General features: G+C 33.0%; 1 protein-coding gene across 2 annotated transcripts; it reads left to right on the top strand.

The window, feature by feature from the left end:
* Window positions 1–159: 159 nt before the first annotated feature.
* On the top strand, window positions 160–10,831 carry LOC105341503 (double-stranded RNA-specific adenosine deaminase). 2 transcript variants are annotated; one of them, XM_011448062.4, is made up of 14 exons: window positions 160–279; window positions 3,719–3,842; window positions 4,417–4,537; window positions 4,675–4,811; window positions 4,931–5,063; window positions 5,765–5,940; window positions 7,102–7,243; window positions 8,050–8,236; window positions 8,607–8,700; window positions 8,891–9,043; window positions 9,127–9,212; window positions 9,346–9,522; window positions 9,872–10,106; window positions 10,391–10,831. In XM_011448062.4, the coding sequence occupies exons 1-14, from the start codon at window positions 273–275 to the stop codon at window positions 10,596–10,598; spliced, it is 1,980 nt and encodes a 659-aa protein (XP_011446364.3). In that variant the 5' UTR covers window positions 160–272; the 3' UTR covers window positions 10,599–10,831. The 2 variants fall into 2 exon arrangements, with proteins under 2 accessions (XP_011446364.3, XP_065945010.1); XM_066088938.1 differs by lacking the exon at window positions 160–279 and adding an exon at window positions 1,411–1,484.
* The last annotated feature ends 6,230 nt before the right edge of the window (window positions 10,832–17,061 follow it).

The raw sequence follows: 17,061 nt of genomic DNA, 5'->3' as shown, positions 1-17,061 counted from the left end.
ATATGAATTATTGTTAATTAACTTGGTTTTAAATCATTGAAAACAAATTATGCTAATCAATCAAGCTTCATGTACAAATAAACTTCTAATATATCATACTTGCATAGGAGACTCTGAGTTTTAAAGTCTGTTTGGTCATGAATAACGTTATACATCATGTATAATTAAATAGTGTACTATAGTAAGTTCACGTTGGTTGTAGTTGGAAAGTCACAAGGAACAAGGAATAAAAAGTTGATGATCATCAGGTCGTGGAAATAAAAACAAAAGTAATGCAAGGTGAGGTTACCCATCTGCATCCTATCCTATCATAGTTTTGTCTGTATACATGTACCGCGCACCTGATAATGCAAAATGCAAGTGCATGTAAATATGTGGGAGAGAGAGAGAGAGAGAGAGAGAGAGAGAGAGAGAGAGAGAGAGAGAGAGAGAGAGAGAGAGAGAGAGAGAGAGTATTTTATCTATGCAGACTTTTTTATTTTCTTTTTGGAGGGTTAAGAATAGATATGATTCTTTTGTTTTCGTTTTGTTTTATTTTCCGCTTAATGGGCTTTAATCTAAAATCACGCTTACAATAGGAGTTATGTTTATGCTTATACATTAATATTGCTTCCTCCATATTGGAATAGATAAGTAAATTGGGTTGAACTAATGATAGAAATATAATGACCGTTTAAAATAATTAAAATTATTACGACGTGTGAATGATATATACTGCAGTATTTTATCATGTTTCATAATCGCTAAAAAATAATAACCTTGTAATATTTCAAGTTATTCTGCTACTCGAAATCCTATATGTGTAATACATTTACAACTGTTGAAGATAAGCTATCACATTGATAAAATAAACAAACATGTATACAATACAGGTCATTTTAAATCTGATCAGCATACAAGTCTTTCTATCACGTCCCAGGTGACTATGATCATGGTGATATTGTGCGTGAATTGCAACATACTTTTTTGTCGCTGAATCACAGTTGATCTCCGTACACCTTAGGCTTAGACCCCAAATGCCTCATGCACGGCATAAAGAAGGAATTTCTCGAATCGATCGTTGATATAAATGCTAAATTAAATACCACCTCCTCTACAACAAACAAACACACACACACAAACTAACATTCTAATCTTGTCAACATTAATGATGAAACTCAACTAATATAATAAAATTTCCGCCCGTGTATTTTTTTTATAATTCGTTGGAGAAAGAGAAAGAAAGATAGAGAGGATCTAAGAACTTCAGAATGATAACACCCTATATTCCCGGAATGGCGATTTTAAATAATTAAGCACCGACACAATTTCAGAAAATTGGGTTCCAAGCCAATGCATCATGCCAAGTACCTTTAACCAATGAAATGGTTGGGTATTTTCGTTCATACGTCATCATAGACGGAAGTACATGTTCGCCATATATATAGCACTTGATAGGTCAAAAAATCCAACACAGTGTTAACTAAAAAGAAGAATTAGTATGGGTAAAGTAAAAAATTTTTAATATATTATATATGTTTAAGAGTACTTATACTAAAATCACAAGTAAAGTGATTGGTAATCTGAAATTATAACTATATCTATAGTATCGTTTCAATTTTTTCTTAGTAAACTTATTTAAAAAAAAAATAGTTATGTAACTGATTAACGGTAAAGATTTTTTTTAATCCATTAAATGGTATATCTGCAGCAAACAATGTCAATTTATTTCAATCAGAATTACTGTCTTCAATTCCTGACTATATTTCTCGGTCGTCATGCAAGAGGATACTACCGGGGTATTATGCATCATAACTTTAGTTTAGTTACTGAAAATGATAAATATTTCTCAATTCATTCTTCAATATAATTTCAAAATACAAAAACACATGTATAATCGGTTTTATAAGTTTCTATGTAACAATGAGTAACAAAGTGCGTATCTATGGTAATTGATAAGAGTTTTGGGAGGGGGTTGAGGAATTCTGTAGGAGACGCCTGGAGATAGGATTGTCGTTATGTGCTATTTGTTTACATACAGGTGTTGGCCTTAAGCTCAAAAAGCAAATTGTTACGTGTGTGTGAGCATCAGAGAATTCAGTGACAAAAGCAGCTGGTGACAGAAAACCGGTACTAAGTTACTTAGTTCTAATTTTTAATCGCGAAAATGCCAGGGCATATAAGAATCCAGCAGAATATAAGGAAACTAATTCTAAATAAAACCCACACCTTCCGTAATCTTACAGCTTCCGTAATATATGGAATCTTGGTTCAATAAACCACTCATAATATTCAAATATCTCGCTGTTCTCCAATCTTAACTTCCTTACTTTTTAAAAAACTGGTCATCTATAAGACTGACAGTCTCAAGGGAAAAACACCCCCAAAAAAATCAAGCAAACAAAAAAAAAAAACAAACAAACAAAAAAAAAACAACCAAAAAAAAACCAAAAAAAAAACCAACAAACAAACAAACAAAAATCAACAACGAAATGAGAACGTGAATTGACGAAAAATCGGTAATTGAAAAGATCAGACAAAGTAAAATCTTACTCTCTGATCAAAATAACGACTAATTCAAGATTATACAGAATTGTAAGTACATGACTGTATATATCTTTTAAATTGAAGAATCAACTTGAATTTTCCCCTTTTTTCCCCTCACGATTATTTTTCCGCTTAAAAACGTTTGAATTGTTTTAATGAAATACACAGCATTACACTGTAGTTCAAGAAAATTGTTGTATATGTGAATGCAGTCCCAAATGTTGTCGGAAATTCGGGCGTTTATAGAGTAAACCATGTCAGGAAACAACATAATAAACTAGATTTAGACATTATTTATTTTTGAGATGACACAGCATGGCAGCGATATATAAGTAAATATTCTAGCAAAAGAACTGACGAAGTAATTGGAATCAAATGCAACGAATAAAAGCATTCTCTTTTGGATGTGGAAGTTAATGGGATTAATAGAAAACAAACAGGAAAATCACCAGTACTTCCGGTTTCCTAAAAGAGAAAGTTGGCTCAAATAGCTTTGCCATGCACACTGTATTTCTCACATAAATAGATTTTCCTCATCACCACTTTGGTTGCAATTTATAGAACAATAGTTTAAAATACATGTAATAAAATATTTTCAGGTAAGCTTTGAAGTTATCTGGGATTGTATCTTCCGTGATCAGAACCACCAATCAGACAACTTGCGTTAAATTTGAGTTATTAATCTATTAAAAGCTGCTAAATAATTTCATTGCGACGAAAATTGGATTTTTAGAAGTAAAGGATCTTGTTTACTCAGGGATTCAATGTTCAAAGTTCAATGTCATGAGTAAAGTTTGTTCTAAACACAAAAAGTATGTGTGAAATGAATTATTAAAGTCAGTAATGGCTCTTTTAAATAAAAAAAAACCCACCTGGCCTTTGAGCTAGGACTACGCAATCTATGCATATTTCTCTCGAAACCAGCGTCATTTTTAACTTGTTTTGATACAAAAATAGATAGTAACGTCCTACCCAAAGTCCAAGGTCTTGTTAAAATGGTTATCAGCTTCAGAATTTACATGGTAAAAACGCTTAAAATATATTTTACCGTATTGATATTCCCCTAAGCTTTTATATTAAGTGCGCGGAAAGGCAAACTATTAATAAATATATGAACTTTCAATTAGGACATTGAAATGAATGCTGGAATCGATATTAGTGCTATACCATTGACTTGCAAAATCTGTTTCAGCTAACGGAGGTTTGCAGAAGAACGCCATTAGTGCGTTCATGGAATATGGCCAGAAGATCGGAAAGAAACCAACGCTTGAATGTCAAGCGAAGAAAGATGGTCCGCTATTATCCGGAAACCCAATGTAATAAACATATTTTTTTGTAGAATATTCAAGCCAAAATTTGCTGTTCAAGTGATTAATATTTTGTATTAGTATCGGACACGCGATTTCAGCGATAACACCAACACATCAAATAAAAAAAAAATTGCCATTTTTTATATATATATATATATATATATACACTGATAAACAAAATTACAAAGCATTGAAATTAAAAAGACAGTATTAATCTTGTTGAAAATCCGTAAAGTGAATCAAAAGACTAAGTACTTTATGATATGCTACATGTCTTTATTCATTGTAATTCGGTATCAACGTTAACAATGTTTCTGTAAACTTCATTTTAAAAGAAAATCAAGCATAATGCACATACATATATATTTTTTTCAATGTTCAGAGTATATACTAGTTTTATTGTTGCACAGAAGATACATACTTGTCTATACATTTGAACGATGAACTTTGCAAAAATAATTACGTTGCAAATCATGTATATAATATTTAAAACTATGTTGATATAGATGAATATTTTAAAACATAAGTTAACCATCTTGCAATATGACTTTTAAAATAACTTAATTTTGCTAATGAAAAGGTTTGTAGCGTACGCGCGCCTTGGAGACAGCCTCATCTGTCAGGCGGAAGGTCCGAACAAGAAAGAGGCCCAGACCAAGGCAGCAGACAAGGCCCTGAGACTGGAGACCGCCGCCGCCCAGGTCCGTCAAAAATAAAACAGACACACGGACGAATAATGAATAGATTGCAACATAAACTAACAGAAGATTTCTTTTAAAAAAAATGAAAATTACAAGTATAAGATAAATCCAACAAAAATTTATGTATAATTGGGTAGGGCTCTCAAGATGCTGAGGAGACGTTGGCTATTCCGGATAAAGACCCAATGAGTGCTTTAATGGAGCATGCGCAGTCTCTGGGACTCACAGCAACGATCGAGCAAGCTTCACAAACTGGACCGTCACACTGTCCCACGTGAGTAACATTCTCAAAAAACGCAATCAAAGAAAGCAAATGAAGAAATATTTGTAAGAAAAGCCAATCACATTGAAATAGATTTGATTTTGTTACAAATTTAAAAACTTACTCTTCAGTTTCCGGATGTATGCTAAACTTGGAGATCGAAAGTTCCGGATGATTGAACACGGAAACAAAAAGGAGGGACGCAAAAAGGCTGCAAACATCGCACTCCTACAGCTTCAGAGAGAAGGGAAAATACCAAAACCAGTGAGACATCTCTGTATATCTACAAAAAGCAACGTTCAACTTGAATTCATATTGTAATCATTGTAATTTACCAAATGAATTGTGTCAAGATTAATGGCACCTTGAATTTTTGAGAATTATGTAATCTGTTGATACCAAACATAGACTAAACAATTATTTAACCAAACATAGACTAAACAATTATTTAACCAAACATAGACTAAATAATTATTTAACCAAACATGGACTAAACAAGTATTTAACCAAACATAGACTAAACAATTATTTAACCAAACATAGACTGAACAATTATTTAACCAAACATAGACTAAACAATTATTTAACCAAACATAGACTAAACAATTATTTAACCAAACATAGACTAAACAATTATTTAACCAAACGTAGACTAAACAATTATTTAACCAAACGTAGACTAAACAATTATTTAACCAAACGTAGACTAAACAATTATTTAACCAAACATAGACTGAACAATTATTTAACCAAACATAGACTGAACAATTATTTAACCAAACATAGACTGAACAATTATTTAACCAAACATAGACTGAACAATTATTTAACCAAACATAGACTAAACAATTATTTAACCAAACATAGACTAAACAATTATTTAACCAAACATAGACTAAACAATTATTTAACCGATCTTTATATCACAAAATTTTTATCAAAACCACGTGTTCCGTTTATTTCAGAAGTTACGAAGTTCTAGAGGAGCCAGTGGCAGCAGTCCAAGGTGCGACGACTTCAGTGACATCTGCCCTCCTGGAAGAAATCCTCTTCAGATGTTTAACGAGCATGCGCAGTCCCAGCACTTAACATGTGATGTCATTGAAACTTCCCCACGCAGAGGACCGCCCCATGATTTAACGCGAGTTTTAACTTTTCATTTCAAAAACATACGAGGTTTCATCCAAAAGTAATGTCACAGGTCCGATAATGAAAAATCCGCGTTAAGTGACAAAAATTCGTGCTTTAAGATATCTACCTAATTCAATTCAGACCTGAAAATTTTTATGCATTTTGAAAATCATTTCTGAAGATAATATATTTTGTAGAGCATGAGGTAACGATAGTCGGCGCACGCTAGCGACGTCATTTCTGGATCTTTGGCGTTCTGATAGAATTTCGTAATTTAGTACTGTATATAAATTCGCTTTTTTTTTTATCAATTTTATATAAATAACTAATTAATTTTTTTGTAATCGATGAAGTAGTATATTGGAATATTTAATGTGCGATCAGTTTGTCGAGGTCTCTTCAAGAAGTCATGAACGTAGCTTTATGATATAGACATTGACGTAAGAACCCAGCTTTAATTTTCCTTCAGAGACTCAGATTATGTCTTATATCTATCTAATTTATTTATTATCATGACATATGCTTTTATTAGGTATTGGAACCACGTTAAGGTACCATTTTTACTCACTCTCAATTTTAGGTTGATATATCAATTCCAGTACATTTTCTAGTGATTTCTATTCATCGAAGCAGAAATGCATCGTATAACTATTCGCATGTGCAGCCTTTTTATCCCTTGATCTCGAGACGAAAGGCATTGGGTAGATGTCCGAAACGGAAAGTAACTGTCCCTAATTTTTCAAAACCGTTTAAAAAAAGTTAATAATATATCTGTTTTAAAATATTGTGTTGTTTGATGGAGAATTTTTAAATTTTGAAGCACGTAATTTATTCATATATATACAAACCTTAAAAAAGATGTAAATTCATGACGCGGCGATGCCACGCATATATCATGCTATAAACACCAATATCTTGTTAAGTGTTCAACGAAATTTAATAGAAATTTTAATTCAAATTTAAATTTTGATAAGGAAAATTTTGACATATCATTTTACACAGTAGCGCGTCATTGAGAAGCGCGGTGCATAGTGAGACATTACTTTTGGATCAACCCTTGTACAATACTGATGTCAGAATAAAATCCCAGTATTCGATTTATTCAAATAAATGTTTTCATAGATGTAAGGTGTATAGACTTTGTAAAATCCATCCGCTTTGTTTCAATTAGGTTTTATATGGCCGCCTGTCTTGGTAGTCAGAAATTCAAATCCGTCACTGGGAAAAATTTAAATGAGGCAAAAAATCGCGCCACAGCGGAAGCTCTGAGACATTTAAAGAAAATGGGGAAATACGACCTGACGTCTTCACAGGTGATTGTGTTTTGTAAATATTTCTTAGGTTAATATAGATTTTAAAATATGTTTTAAAAAGTATCATAATTATAAATATACTTTTGAACTATTATTTACTTAATTTATAACGTTGATATCCTAAGAGAAAATGATAAAATCATTCTATTCTAATACTAGATTCAAATATCCTAAAGTTCATTCAACGAAATTATTACGTTTTCTTATATGATATTGTTATAAAGTTAATAGATATTACATGGCAGGTAATAAGCACCAATAAAAAAGAAGTTATAAACTCTTTCAGCGATTGCAATTGCCAATCATATATAACATATTTGAACTTTTCGGAAACTGAACCTTGACAATATTGCAAGTTTCCGGCACTTTGTTTTTATTTATTTTTGGGCCATTACTAACAATAAGGAAATCAATATGTACTCATAAGAATGATTGATATAAGGAATGAATTCACTATTTATTAGTTTTATACGATATAAAATGGTTTGGGGCAGTTTACGCTTTATAAACCGCGAAGGGTTTATAAAAAAGTGTAAACTGTTTCAAACCATTTTATATCGTATAAAACTAATAAACAGTGAATTCATTGCTTAGAATTTAATTTTTCTTACTCTTCTTGTTGATAAAAAAACCCGTTAAAATGACGTTAACTTATACAAAATTCAAACGTAACGTCAGGCGTATTGATACGTGTTTGACGTTAGTCGTACTATGACGTAGGCAACATTCTTTATACGATATAAAATAATTTTTTAGCCAATCAGAAAGCGCGTTACAACCAGAATTAAATTATTTGTATATATTAGAGAACAACTGAAGAGATGCCGCACACGATACAGACTTGGGGCGATAGGATAGCCGTGGAGACATTGACGAAATTTAGAAGCTTGGTGGCTACAGAAAAAGAGAACTTGTCTGGGCGGAAGGTTCTGGCCTCCATCTTGTTATACGATAATAATGAGGATGAGCTCACGGTGGTCAGTTTAGGGACAGGTATCCATGGTTACGTGACGTATGTCGCGAAGTTGAATTTATAATTTGCTGTAGTCTAAACCAGAATGAAGTTTCTGAATTGTTTTTACCTTTGCAAAAACTTGATCTGTAAGGAGGAAATACGTAGTCATGATTTTAGGAGGGACGATTACATTTCAAATCATATTTATCTTCTTGGGAAGAAGAGTTTTATATAGAGAGATTGGGCGGAAGGATGTGAAATTTATAAGCTTTTTAACATTTAATATGTCTCTTAATCAATTTTTACAATATTAAGATATGACGAAATTGCAAAGGTATTTAGACATTATATGTTGATGAGGCAGCTCCCTAAATAAAAATTCATGCAACTCAAACTTCCTCTGAACAGGAAACCGCTGTATCACGGGAGACCATCTTTGTGTAGAAGGCACCGTCCTGAACGATTCTCATGCCGAAATCATCGCTAAAAGAGGCTTTAAAAGGTAGAATGTTTGGCAGTGGTGTAGAAATACAGTAAATTTACAGTCTGTGTTGCTGTTGCTACACGTAGTATGACTGTTAAACACGTAAGTGAACTTCTGAAGCATTTACTTTTAGCTATCTCAACTCCCTAGTATTATTATACAATTAATTACAATTTGTCTGATGCAACTAAATTTCTCTGAAACATAGGTACATGTGCGAAGAAATATCTCGCGCTCAAACCCGAAGAGGCAGTAAGATACTGATGCAAACTTCCTCCGGGACTCTAAAGGTTATGTCTCATCTGTCCTTCCATCTCTATATCTCCACGGCCCCGTTTGGTGATGGGGCAGTCTTTACGCGGTAAGTCCTCTACTATCTGTTATTTATACACACATAGTAATGGTGGACTTGCCCTATATTTAAATTTTTCAAACTTATTACAGTGCAGACCCCGAAGATACTGGAAGAAATCATGCTCCAATATTCAGAAACCGGCAACATGGTCTTCTCAGATCAAAAGTTGAGAACGGTGGGAATATCTATCTATTTATCTGCCTAAGTTTGCAACCTGTAACTTCATAGATCTTTAAAAAAGTGAGTAGATTTTCACTAAACCTAAATCAAATAAAAGCATGACATGGACATGTATTTGTGTGCGACAGGTGAGGGGACGATACCTACAGACGACATCCCCCAGACACTTGACGGCATCCGTCGCGGACAGCGCCTGCGCACTATGTCGTGTAGTGACAAGATCTGTCGTTGGAACGTTCTTGGATTACAGGGGGCGCTTTTGTCGCAGTTTTTGGAACCAATTTATCTTTCTTCTATCACACTTGGTATGCAACAAACACTTATTACATTATGCACATTTTTTAATAATATATTCCAATAATATTTTCAAGCTTTATATTTGGGGTTGGTTGTTCAACCTTTGTTTCAATCACATTTTCCCTTTATGTTGTTTTTTTTTTTTGGTGGTACTTTTGTTCTGTTTAATTCTTTAAGTTTCTTGTCAATTTAAATCAACATCGGCTTTATTGGCGGAGAAAGATATAGTAATGCTCGAAACAACCGTGACGTTTTAAGTGGCTTGTACAAAGAACGTTAGTATATACGTTCCTGCTTGTACATGGTTTTAAGTTTACGCTATATCGCTGTAATTATCACTGATCTGGATATCTCTAGGTATGTTATTCAATGACGGGCACATGTCACGTGCAATGTGTTGCCGTGTAGATCGTGACGACCAGCCTCTGACCGGTCTACCCCAGGAATACAGGGCCCAGCACCCAAAACTTGGCTGTGTTACCCGGGTTACCGACACTCGTTCTGTGGACAGATCCAGCCCAATCAGCGTCAACTGGAACATGGCGGATAACAGTGTAGAAGTGACAGACGGGACACGCGGGATGACGACACGGTAGATCACGTGATTTATAAATATATGTACATTGCATTTTGTATATTTTTAAAATGCAAGTCTACATGTACATGTAGGGCAAGTAGAGTTGGCGTCCCATTAAAACTTGTCACTAGGGGCCAATATCCTAAGACGATTTACCTTATGTCATGGGGCGGAAAAGAAATTATGCAAAATAAATGCAAAATAAATGAAACATGATATCATTGTTTTTTTAAATGGAAATTTAGTCAAACATGTCATACATTTTCATAAAGATTTCAAATATTTGAAATCTTTTGTAGAAATACACCATCCCGTCTCTGCAAAAGGTCGCTGTTTTTATCCTACTCTCGGATTGAGCAAAATATTGGTCACAGGACCTATCGAGAAACAAAAGACATGGCAACGGAATACTCAGCTGCAAAGGGAGTGTTCGAATCGGTTATGGATGAAAACGGGTACGGTCATTGGGTCAGAAAACCCCTGGAAGTGGACCTGTTCCATTTATAAACTAGGATTGCTTTACCGACATTGTATTAATTCATTTATGATCAAATAAAACAGCTCAAAACTTACGTGATTTGAAATATGTGATGCTGTTTAGGGACCGGCTGTGTGGAGCACGTTATGAGCGAAGTATACAAATCAAATGTCCAATAGATTTATATTTAATTTTGTGAAAATGTTTAAATTTTCTTATTGTTTAACAAGTTGCCTATTTATATAAAAATGCCTCTAAATTATCTAATCTGTTTGTTTTCTTTTTATCTCCTGACATATTCCTTTTTATGACATATTTTACAAGCGTCTTCTTGGGGTTCCAAAACGTATTCTATAATAAAAGTTATTGTGGCTATATGAACTCTCAGTTGTTATATTTTCTCACGTTTATCTGCATTTTTTTGAGGAAAATGATGATGATATCATATTCATAATTATTATACACATGTAACGGTGATTGTTCCAGAGAGTTGGATCACGTCGAGGTGACTGGCGCGAGTTAACAGATAAAACATGACCAATAACGTAATGATTACGAGGGTCAATCAAAAAATACGAAGACTTTTGTCATAGCTATGTTACTTAACGTCATATCATTACTAAATTTGGTAGACATAATTTAGCAATAGTTTCAAACAATTTGCAAGAAAAAAAGTTCATATATTTGTTTATTTCTAAGAATTATTTAGAATCTAATCCTGCAAAAATGAGGTCACGGCGCACGGTCAAAATTTGTCTTATGTCAACAATAAACCATATAATGTTGAAAGTAATATCTCTATAAATTGGGCTTAAAGCCACATTAATATTGAAACTTCAAATTTAATATAGTCATAATATGTACCAAAGAATGACGGGATATATTGTTTTGTCGAACAGATATTAGTAATTAAAGACAGGTAGTCCTCTTTAGAATTGACTAAAAACATCGACGTCGCCGGACGTCACGGCGCAACGAAAAGTACAAACAAAATGGATTTAACTCAGGAAAAAACCGATACAAGCTGTGAAAATGCTCAATGGTGCATAAAATAAGTCAACAATTATTTGCAAGTTTGTGTTTAACTGTAATAAATTTTGTGGGGGTGGTGGTCATTGTATTCTGAATATAAAACAGTCCGAAAAAGAGTAGAATATCTGTAAATATTTGGTCAAAAAAGAAGTAACGTCAACCGACGTTCAGGGTTATCCTTATTGTGAACTAAGATATACACGGTAAGAAAATGAAAACTTTGAAGAACTAACTTATGATTCTAGAACACATGTGTGCAAATAAGATGTTAAGTGGTTCAGTGCCATTTTAAATTGTAATGAGCAAGGTACAAGATACTAAGCGTGATATAAAGATGGGGTATATCTATAAACTGTGCGTGTTTAATCTTGACGTCATGTTATGAACGTTACCGTGCGCCGTGGTGACAAAACATGTTGTTTTTAAAAAGGGGTAACAAAAATACCGTTTTATCAAATGGAATAAAACTTCGCATATCAATAACATAGGTGTTGGTGCACAGATTAATCTGTTAAGTATGACTTTCATGAAAAATATATGATAGACAGCCACATTGTCTTCGTATTTTTTTATTGACCCTCGAACATATATTATACGCTCTTGTGAATGGAAGATACAGAAATTGACACATCAGAATTTATTTTATAAAGATAATGTTATAATGGTTATAAAATGTATATCTAAGCTTAATAAGCGAAAACTTTTTAAATTTACTACAAAATAAAGAAATTTAGTACCAGTATTGGGGTTTGTTTTCATGTATAAAGAATGGAATACATACAGAATGCATACTGTTTATCCAAAAAATAATTTAAATTTCTTGTCCTTTTCTTAAAAAAACCAAATGACTACGTATGTGATTAGGTGAGTAAGTATTGTCTAACAATAAGTACATGTAAAAAAAAAAACGTCAGCATGAGACCCAGTGGAAGATTATATTTGCTAACAAGATCAATGAGTCGATCATAGAACTTACAAAAAGAATACTTTAAAATATACTGTTGATAGTCCTGTTTTAACAACTTGTTTGTTAGTAGTTTGCTTCGGTTTAGAAATTGTTTATACGTACAGCATGCCCTTGATTATCGAATCAATCAAGAGACAAAAATCCATATGCAGGTGATGAAGGTATATTGCTAGATAAGAAAGGAAAGTTGACAAAAGCTATAACGTTAATTATTAAGTTTTGTTGTTAGGTTACCATCAATGCCCTTTTCCAGTAAACTATCTAAATATGAAACAGTCAACGTAAGTATGGAAGTAAACATTTCTAATTTTAATACGTCGTCAATATACCTGAATGTTGAGTTGAAGGCCAAAGCGAGTGATTTATTTTTTCCACGTACAAGTTTTCGAATGAATTCTGCTTCATATGAATACAATATAGGTCTGCTAACGATGGTGCGTCTGTGATATCTTTGGGAATTCCAACATATTTAAAAAAAAACCTTGATTTCTAAATACTACATAGATGTTATTTAAGCATCTTTTTAATATCTATTTTAGAGTACTTGTGTGCAAATTCCAAATGGCTTTTAACAAAATAGTTTTGCAAATGACCGATGACCGTTTTTTTTTGGCTGAAAAAGCAACTGTCATTGAAGTTCTTTTAATATACAATTTATATAATGAGCCTTGCAAACAAAGACCACGTTGTTTCCTGCGTTGTCAGCAGGAACCAGTACAAACTGGTCGTGTAATCTATCTAGTTCTTTTTCACATTTAAATTATCAAATACAGAGGGATAAATGATTTTCATACTGTGCATTTAAAACTAGTCCATTCTGACAACGTAGCTTCTTTATTTATTTTTGGCCAATCGCTGGCATATTCCTTTACAGAATTCATAGTATGCATGAAATGCGAATGTCAGTTCAAAGGTCGGGGTTCCATAAATTTTGGACCTTTAAGAGTAGGTGATTTAACGTCACATATGGTCAGTTATTAAGGTCAGACGACACGTTCCTCAATTTTAGATAACTTTTTCCAGGAATTTGTTAATGGTTTACTACTACTTTGACAAGCTTTCTTGCCAAAAATTAGGGTACCTTACCAGGCATTTCTGCAAAATACTAGAGTATGCAATTTCCAATATAATCTTTTTAATAATACACTTGAATTGCTGATGTAAAAATAAATACATCTACAGCACAGTGAAATTCACCATATTAGAACTATATCTCCGCCGGGGCGGGGCTTTGAACTCACGACCTCTAGATCCTATACGCTTCTAACAGTGAGCGGCCACGGTTCTAACCACTCGACCATGTACACATGTAACCAAATTCAAGTAAATTTTGATCATTTTTAAAGTAATTATAAAATTAATATTTTTTATTGGAACTCTTTATTACAAGGAGATACAAAAAAGATTCTCGAGGAACGTGTCGTCTGACCTTAAAGGTCAATATGAAACAGATGACTCAGACTCTGGTATCTTTATTTCAAGTTCACTGTAATATATCGAGTCGATACGAAAGACGAATAATACAAGTTAATTATCTCGTTATTATGAGAAAAGATCTCGTAACAACGAGAAAAGATCTCGTTATTACGAGAAAAGATCTCGTTATTACGAGTTAATTATCTCGTTATTTCGAGAAAAGGTCTCGTAATTACGAGAAAAGATCTCGTTATAACGAGTTAAATATCTCGTTATAACGAGAAAAGATCTATATAAAATGGTGGGTTTCTGAAATTAATTCCAAGTCGACTGGATCACCCTTTCAGTCTATCTTTTTCATTCCAGAAACGTTGATTCAATTTTGATTAATATTTAAGTAACAATGATCATTATTCATTAATTTCTACATATCAAAATGATCGGATTTGACATTTTATCTTATATGAACAAAAGGAAATAACTTCGTATAATTTTACTATTCAACTTATATATAATTTTAATCCCACTCCGAAGTAAATACCAGGTAGTCCCATAGTCGTAAAAACAAAATTCTATTAGTTACAGATAACTTAAATGACTATATAGTTTCAGTCATGGATATACAGGATTTACCCGAATTGTGTTTTATATGTTCATACACAACCTACATGTATATTGAAAAAAATTGATTTTGTATATTAACATTTTGGAGTCTGAAAACAAACAACACGTATCCTTCTTAATTATCAATGAATAGTTCAATGATTTATTAATCAATCTCCTTCGCTACTTCTGAAATTTCTTTAAAACAGCTTGGTCCGATTTTATATCAAATTATGTGTAAGCTTTTAAACGACGATTATGCTAAGTATGTGTATATTCTCGTAAAAAATAATTCTCGTAATAACGAGATCTTTTCTCGTAATAACGAGATAATTAACTCGTAATAACGAGATCTTTTCTCGTAATAACGAGATAATGTACTCGTATTAACGAGATTTTTTTTTCGTAAATACGAGATTTTTTCTCGCAATAACGAGATAATTAACTCGTAATAACGAGATAATTAACTGGCAATAACGAGATCTTTTCTCGTTATTACGAGATAAAAATATTTTTTTTAAGTGCCCCTTTTCGTCTTTCGTAAGTCGACCTTAGAATGGAAGTTAAAATTGTTCATTGATAATACGTGGTCGATGTACCTAAATATTGATAATACGTGGTCGATGTACCCAAATATTGATAATACGTGGTCGATGTACCTAAATACTGAGTTGAAGGCCACTGCAGGTGCTTTCTTTTTTTCTGAGTAGAAGTTTTTGGATAAATTTTTCTTCATATTTTAAAGATACATGTAAGGACATATGCTCAACCGGTAAAAACTGCACAATTTTAAAGGTAAAATAAGCCGAATAATTTTTTTCCTAAATGGAATTATAAATCTTATTTACACTTCAGTTTATGAAGATATTCATGATTATTTAATTGCACGTGGTTTTCAAAAGTATTAAAAATAAATCAGGTCAGCTCAAATTTTCAGGTCAGCTCAAATTTTCAGGTCAATTCAAATTTTCAGGTCTTTTTTCATATTTTTGCGTAAATGATTGATATTGATGTCATTTCATGATATTTTTCTACCACATTTGACATGGAAATATAATAAATACACACACACAAAGTCCTTTTATTTGACGCAGAATATGAAAATTTAAATATATCATTTATATAAAATTTCATTTCATTTAGGTCTTTTGTATTTCAGGTGCAGAAGGATAAAACGTACGCTCAACTAGGACCTTGGGTCACCCGAAAATAGTTCTCCAAAATGAGTGTATTTATATTGTTTATTAGGAAGAACATAATTGTTAGAGGAAACAGGTGTCAAATAAAGATGATGATAAATATGTAAACCAGAGTTCACAATATATTGTAAATCATTGGGGAGACCAGAGATTGCATAACTTATAAGGAGACAACAGGTTAAAATGTGGTGTGTGAAAAATTAGACTTTGATTTTATAAAAAAAGCAAAAACGGTACACATTTCGATCACATTTATTCCTTATTTTTTGTCGTCAAAGGGTGTTGGGGGGGGGGGGGGGGGGTGTAAAGGGGTGACGATTTGCTCGTCTGCATTTATTTCTCAGATGCAATTCACAATAGGTCCGTATTTACTATGTTCATTTTAACAAATTAAATATTTTTTTTTAATTTGATGAGTGACAATTCAGTCCAGGGAAGTGGTAGGTGGAGCGGGGGGGAGGGAAGTGGTGAACTCCAACCCTCATGCAACACCTGTAGACAGGGGAAAACCTACTCCATAATGACAATAAAGAGACCAGATGTTAGCTAGAGCATTAAGTTTATAAGGTTGCCTTTGTTGTATGTTGTATCTTTAGTTAGAACACAAAATTGATGTCATTCCTTTGTTCCAGCAGTCTTAAATTTTACATGTACAGTCCGATATTAGTGAACTTCTTAAAATAATACCGTTACTCGTGGTTACAGTACTGATATCCTTCAAAATCAGACTGTCTCAGGTAAATCAACAATGAAATTCAATAGCAGTGTTTTAAGAACGATATATGCCGAAAACAGCTCTGTATGAAAAAAAAATCACACAGTTCTCATCACTAACAGGCTCGAAAATGTCAGATATTTTTTTATACAAAACTGTTTTGGCATGCATCCATTACGGAAACCAGTGGTCATCTAATGTAATTTATTATCAACTCATTTTACCATTATATTAAAGTATCAGTAAAATGTCTAAGGGTGGGTGGCTGGGGGGGGGGGGGGTGCAAATCTACATCTTTCTACAGGCTACACCGGCTACGTATACAGAGTAAGAATGTGAAGTACTTTGATATTTTAATGAAGAGGATTTTGTGTTACATTTAACTTATATATCCTTAGGGGGACCACAGGTCACCTTATGTCTATATAACGTTATATATCTTTCAAATAACAGTCAATGTTGATTTTTTTATCCTCTATAGTGTATTTCCAATACTTAGAGGGGTATTCTTTAGAAAAAAAATACATTTCTGCCTGTTGTATATCATTTCTAAAGGCTAA

This window comes from Magallana gigas, chromosome 6, assembly GCF_963853765.1.
Source record: "Magallana gigas chromosome 6, xbMagGiga1.1, whole genome shotgun sequence".
NCBI lineage: Eukaryota > Metazoa > Mollusca > Bivalvia > Ostreida > Ostreidae > Magallana > Magallana gigas.
The sequence above is the reverse complement of the archived record's forward strand: the minus strand, read 5'-3'. Positions and strand labels throughout refer to the sequence as shown.

Bases quoted from the DNA above. Each gene is read 5' to 3' on its own strand.
- LOC105341503 (XM_011448062.4), top strand. The intron at 4,538-4,674 runs GTCCGTCAAAAA...ATAATTGGGTAG, and splicing joins TGGAGACCGCCGCCGCCCAG to GGCTCTCAAGATGCTGAGGA. The intron at 9,523-9,871 runs GTATGCAACAAA...GGATATCTCTAG, and splicing joins TCTTTCTTCTATCACACTTG to GTATGTTATTCAATGACGGG.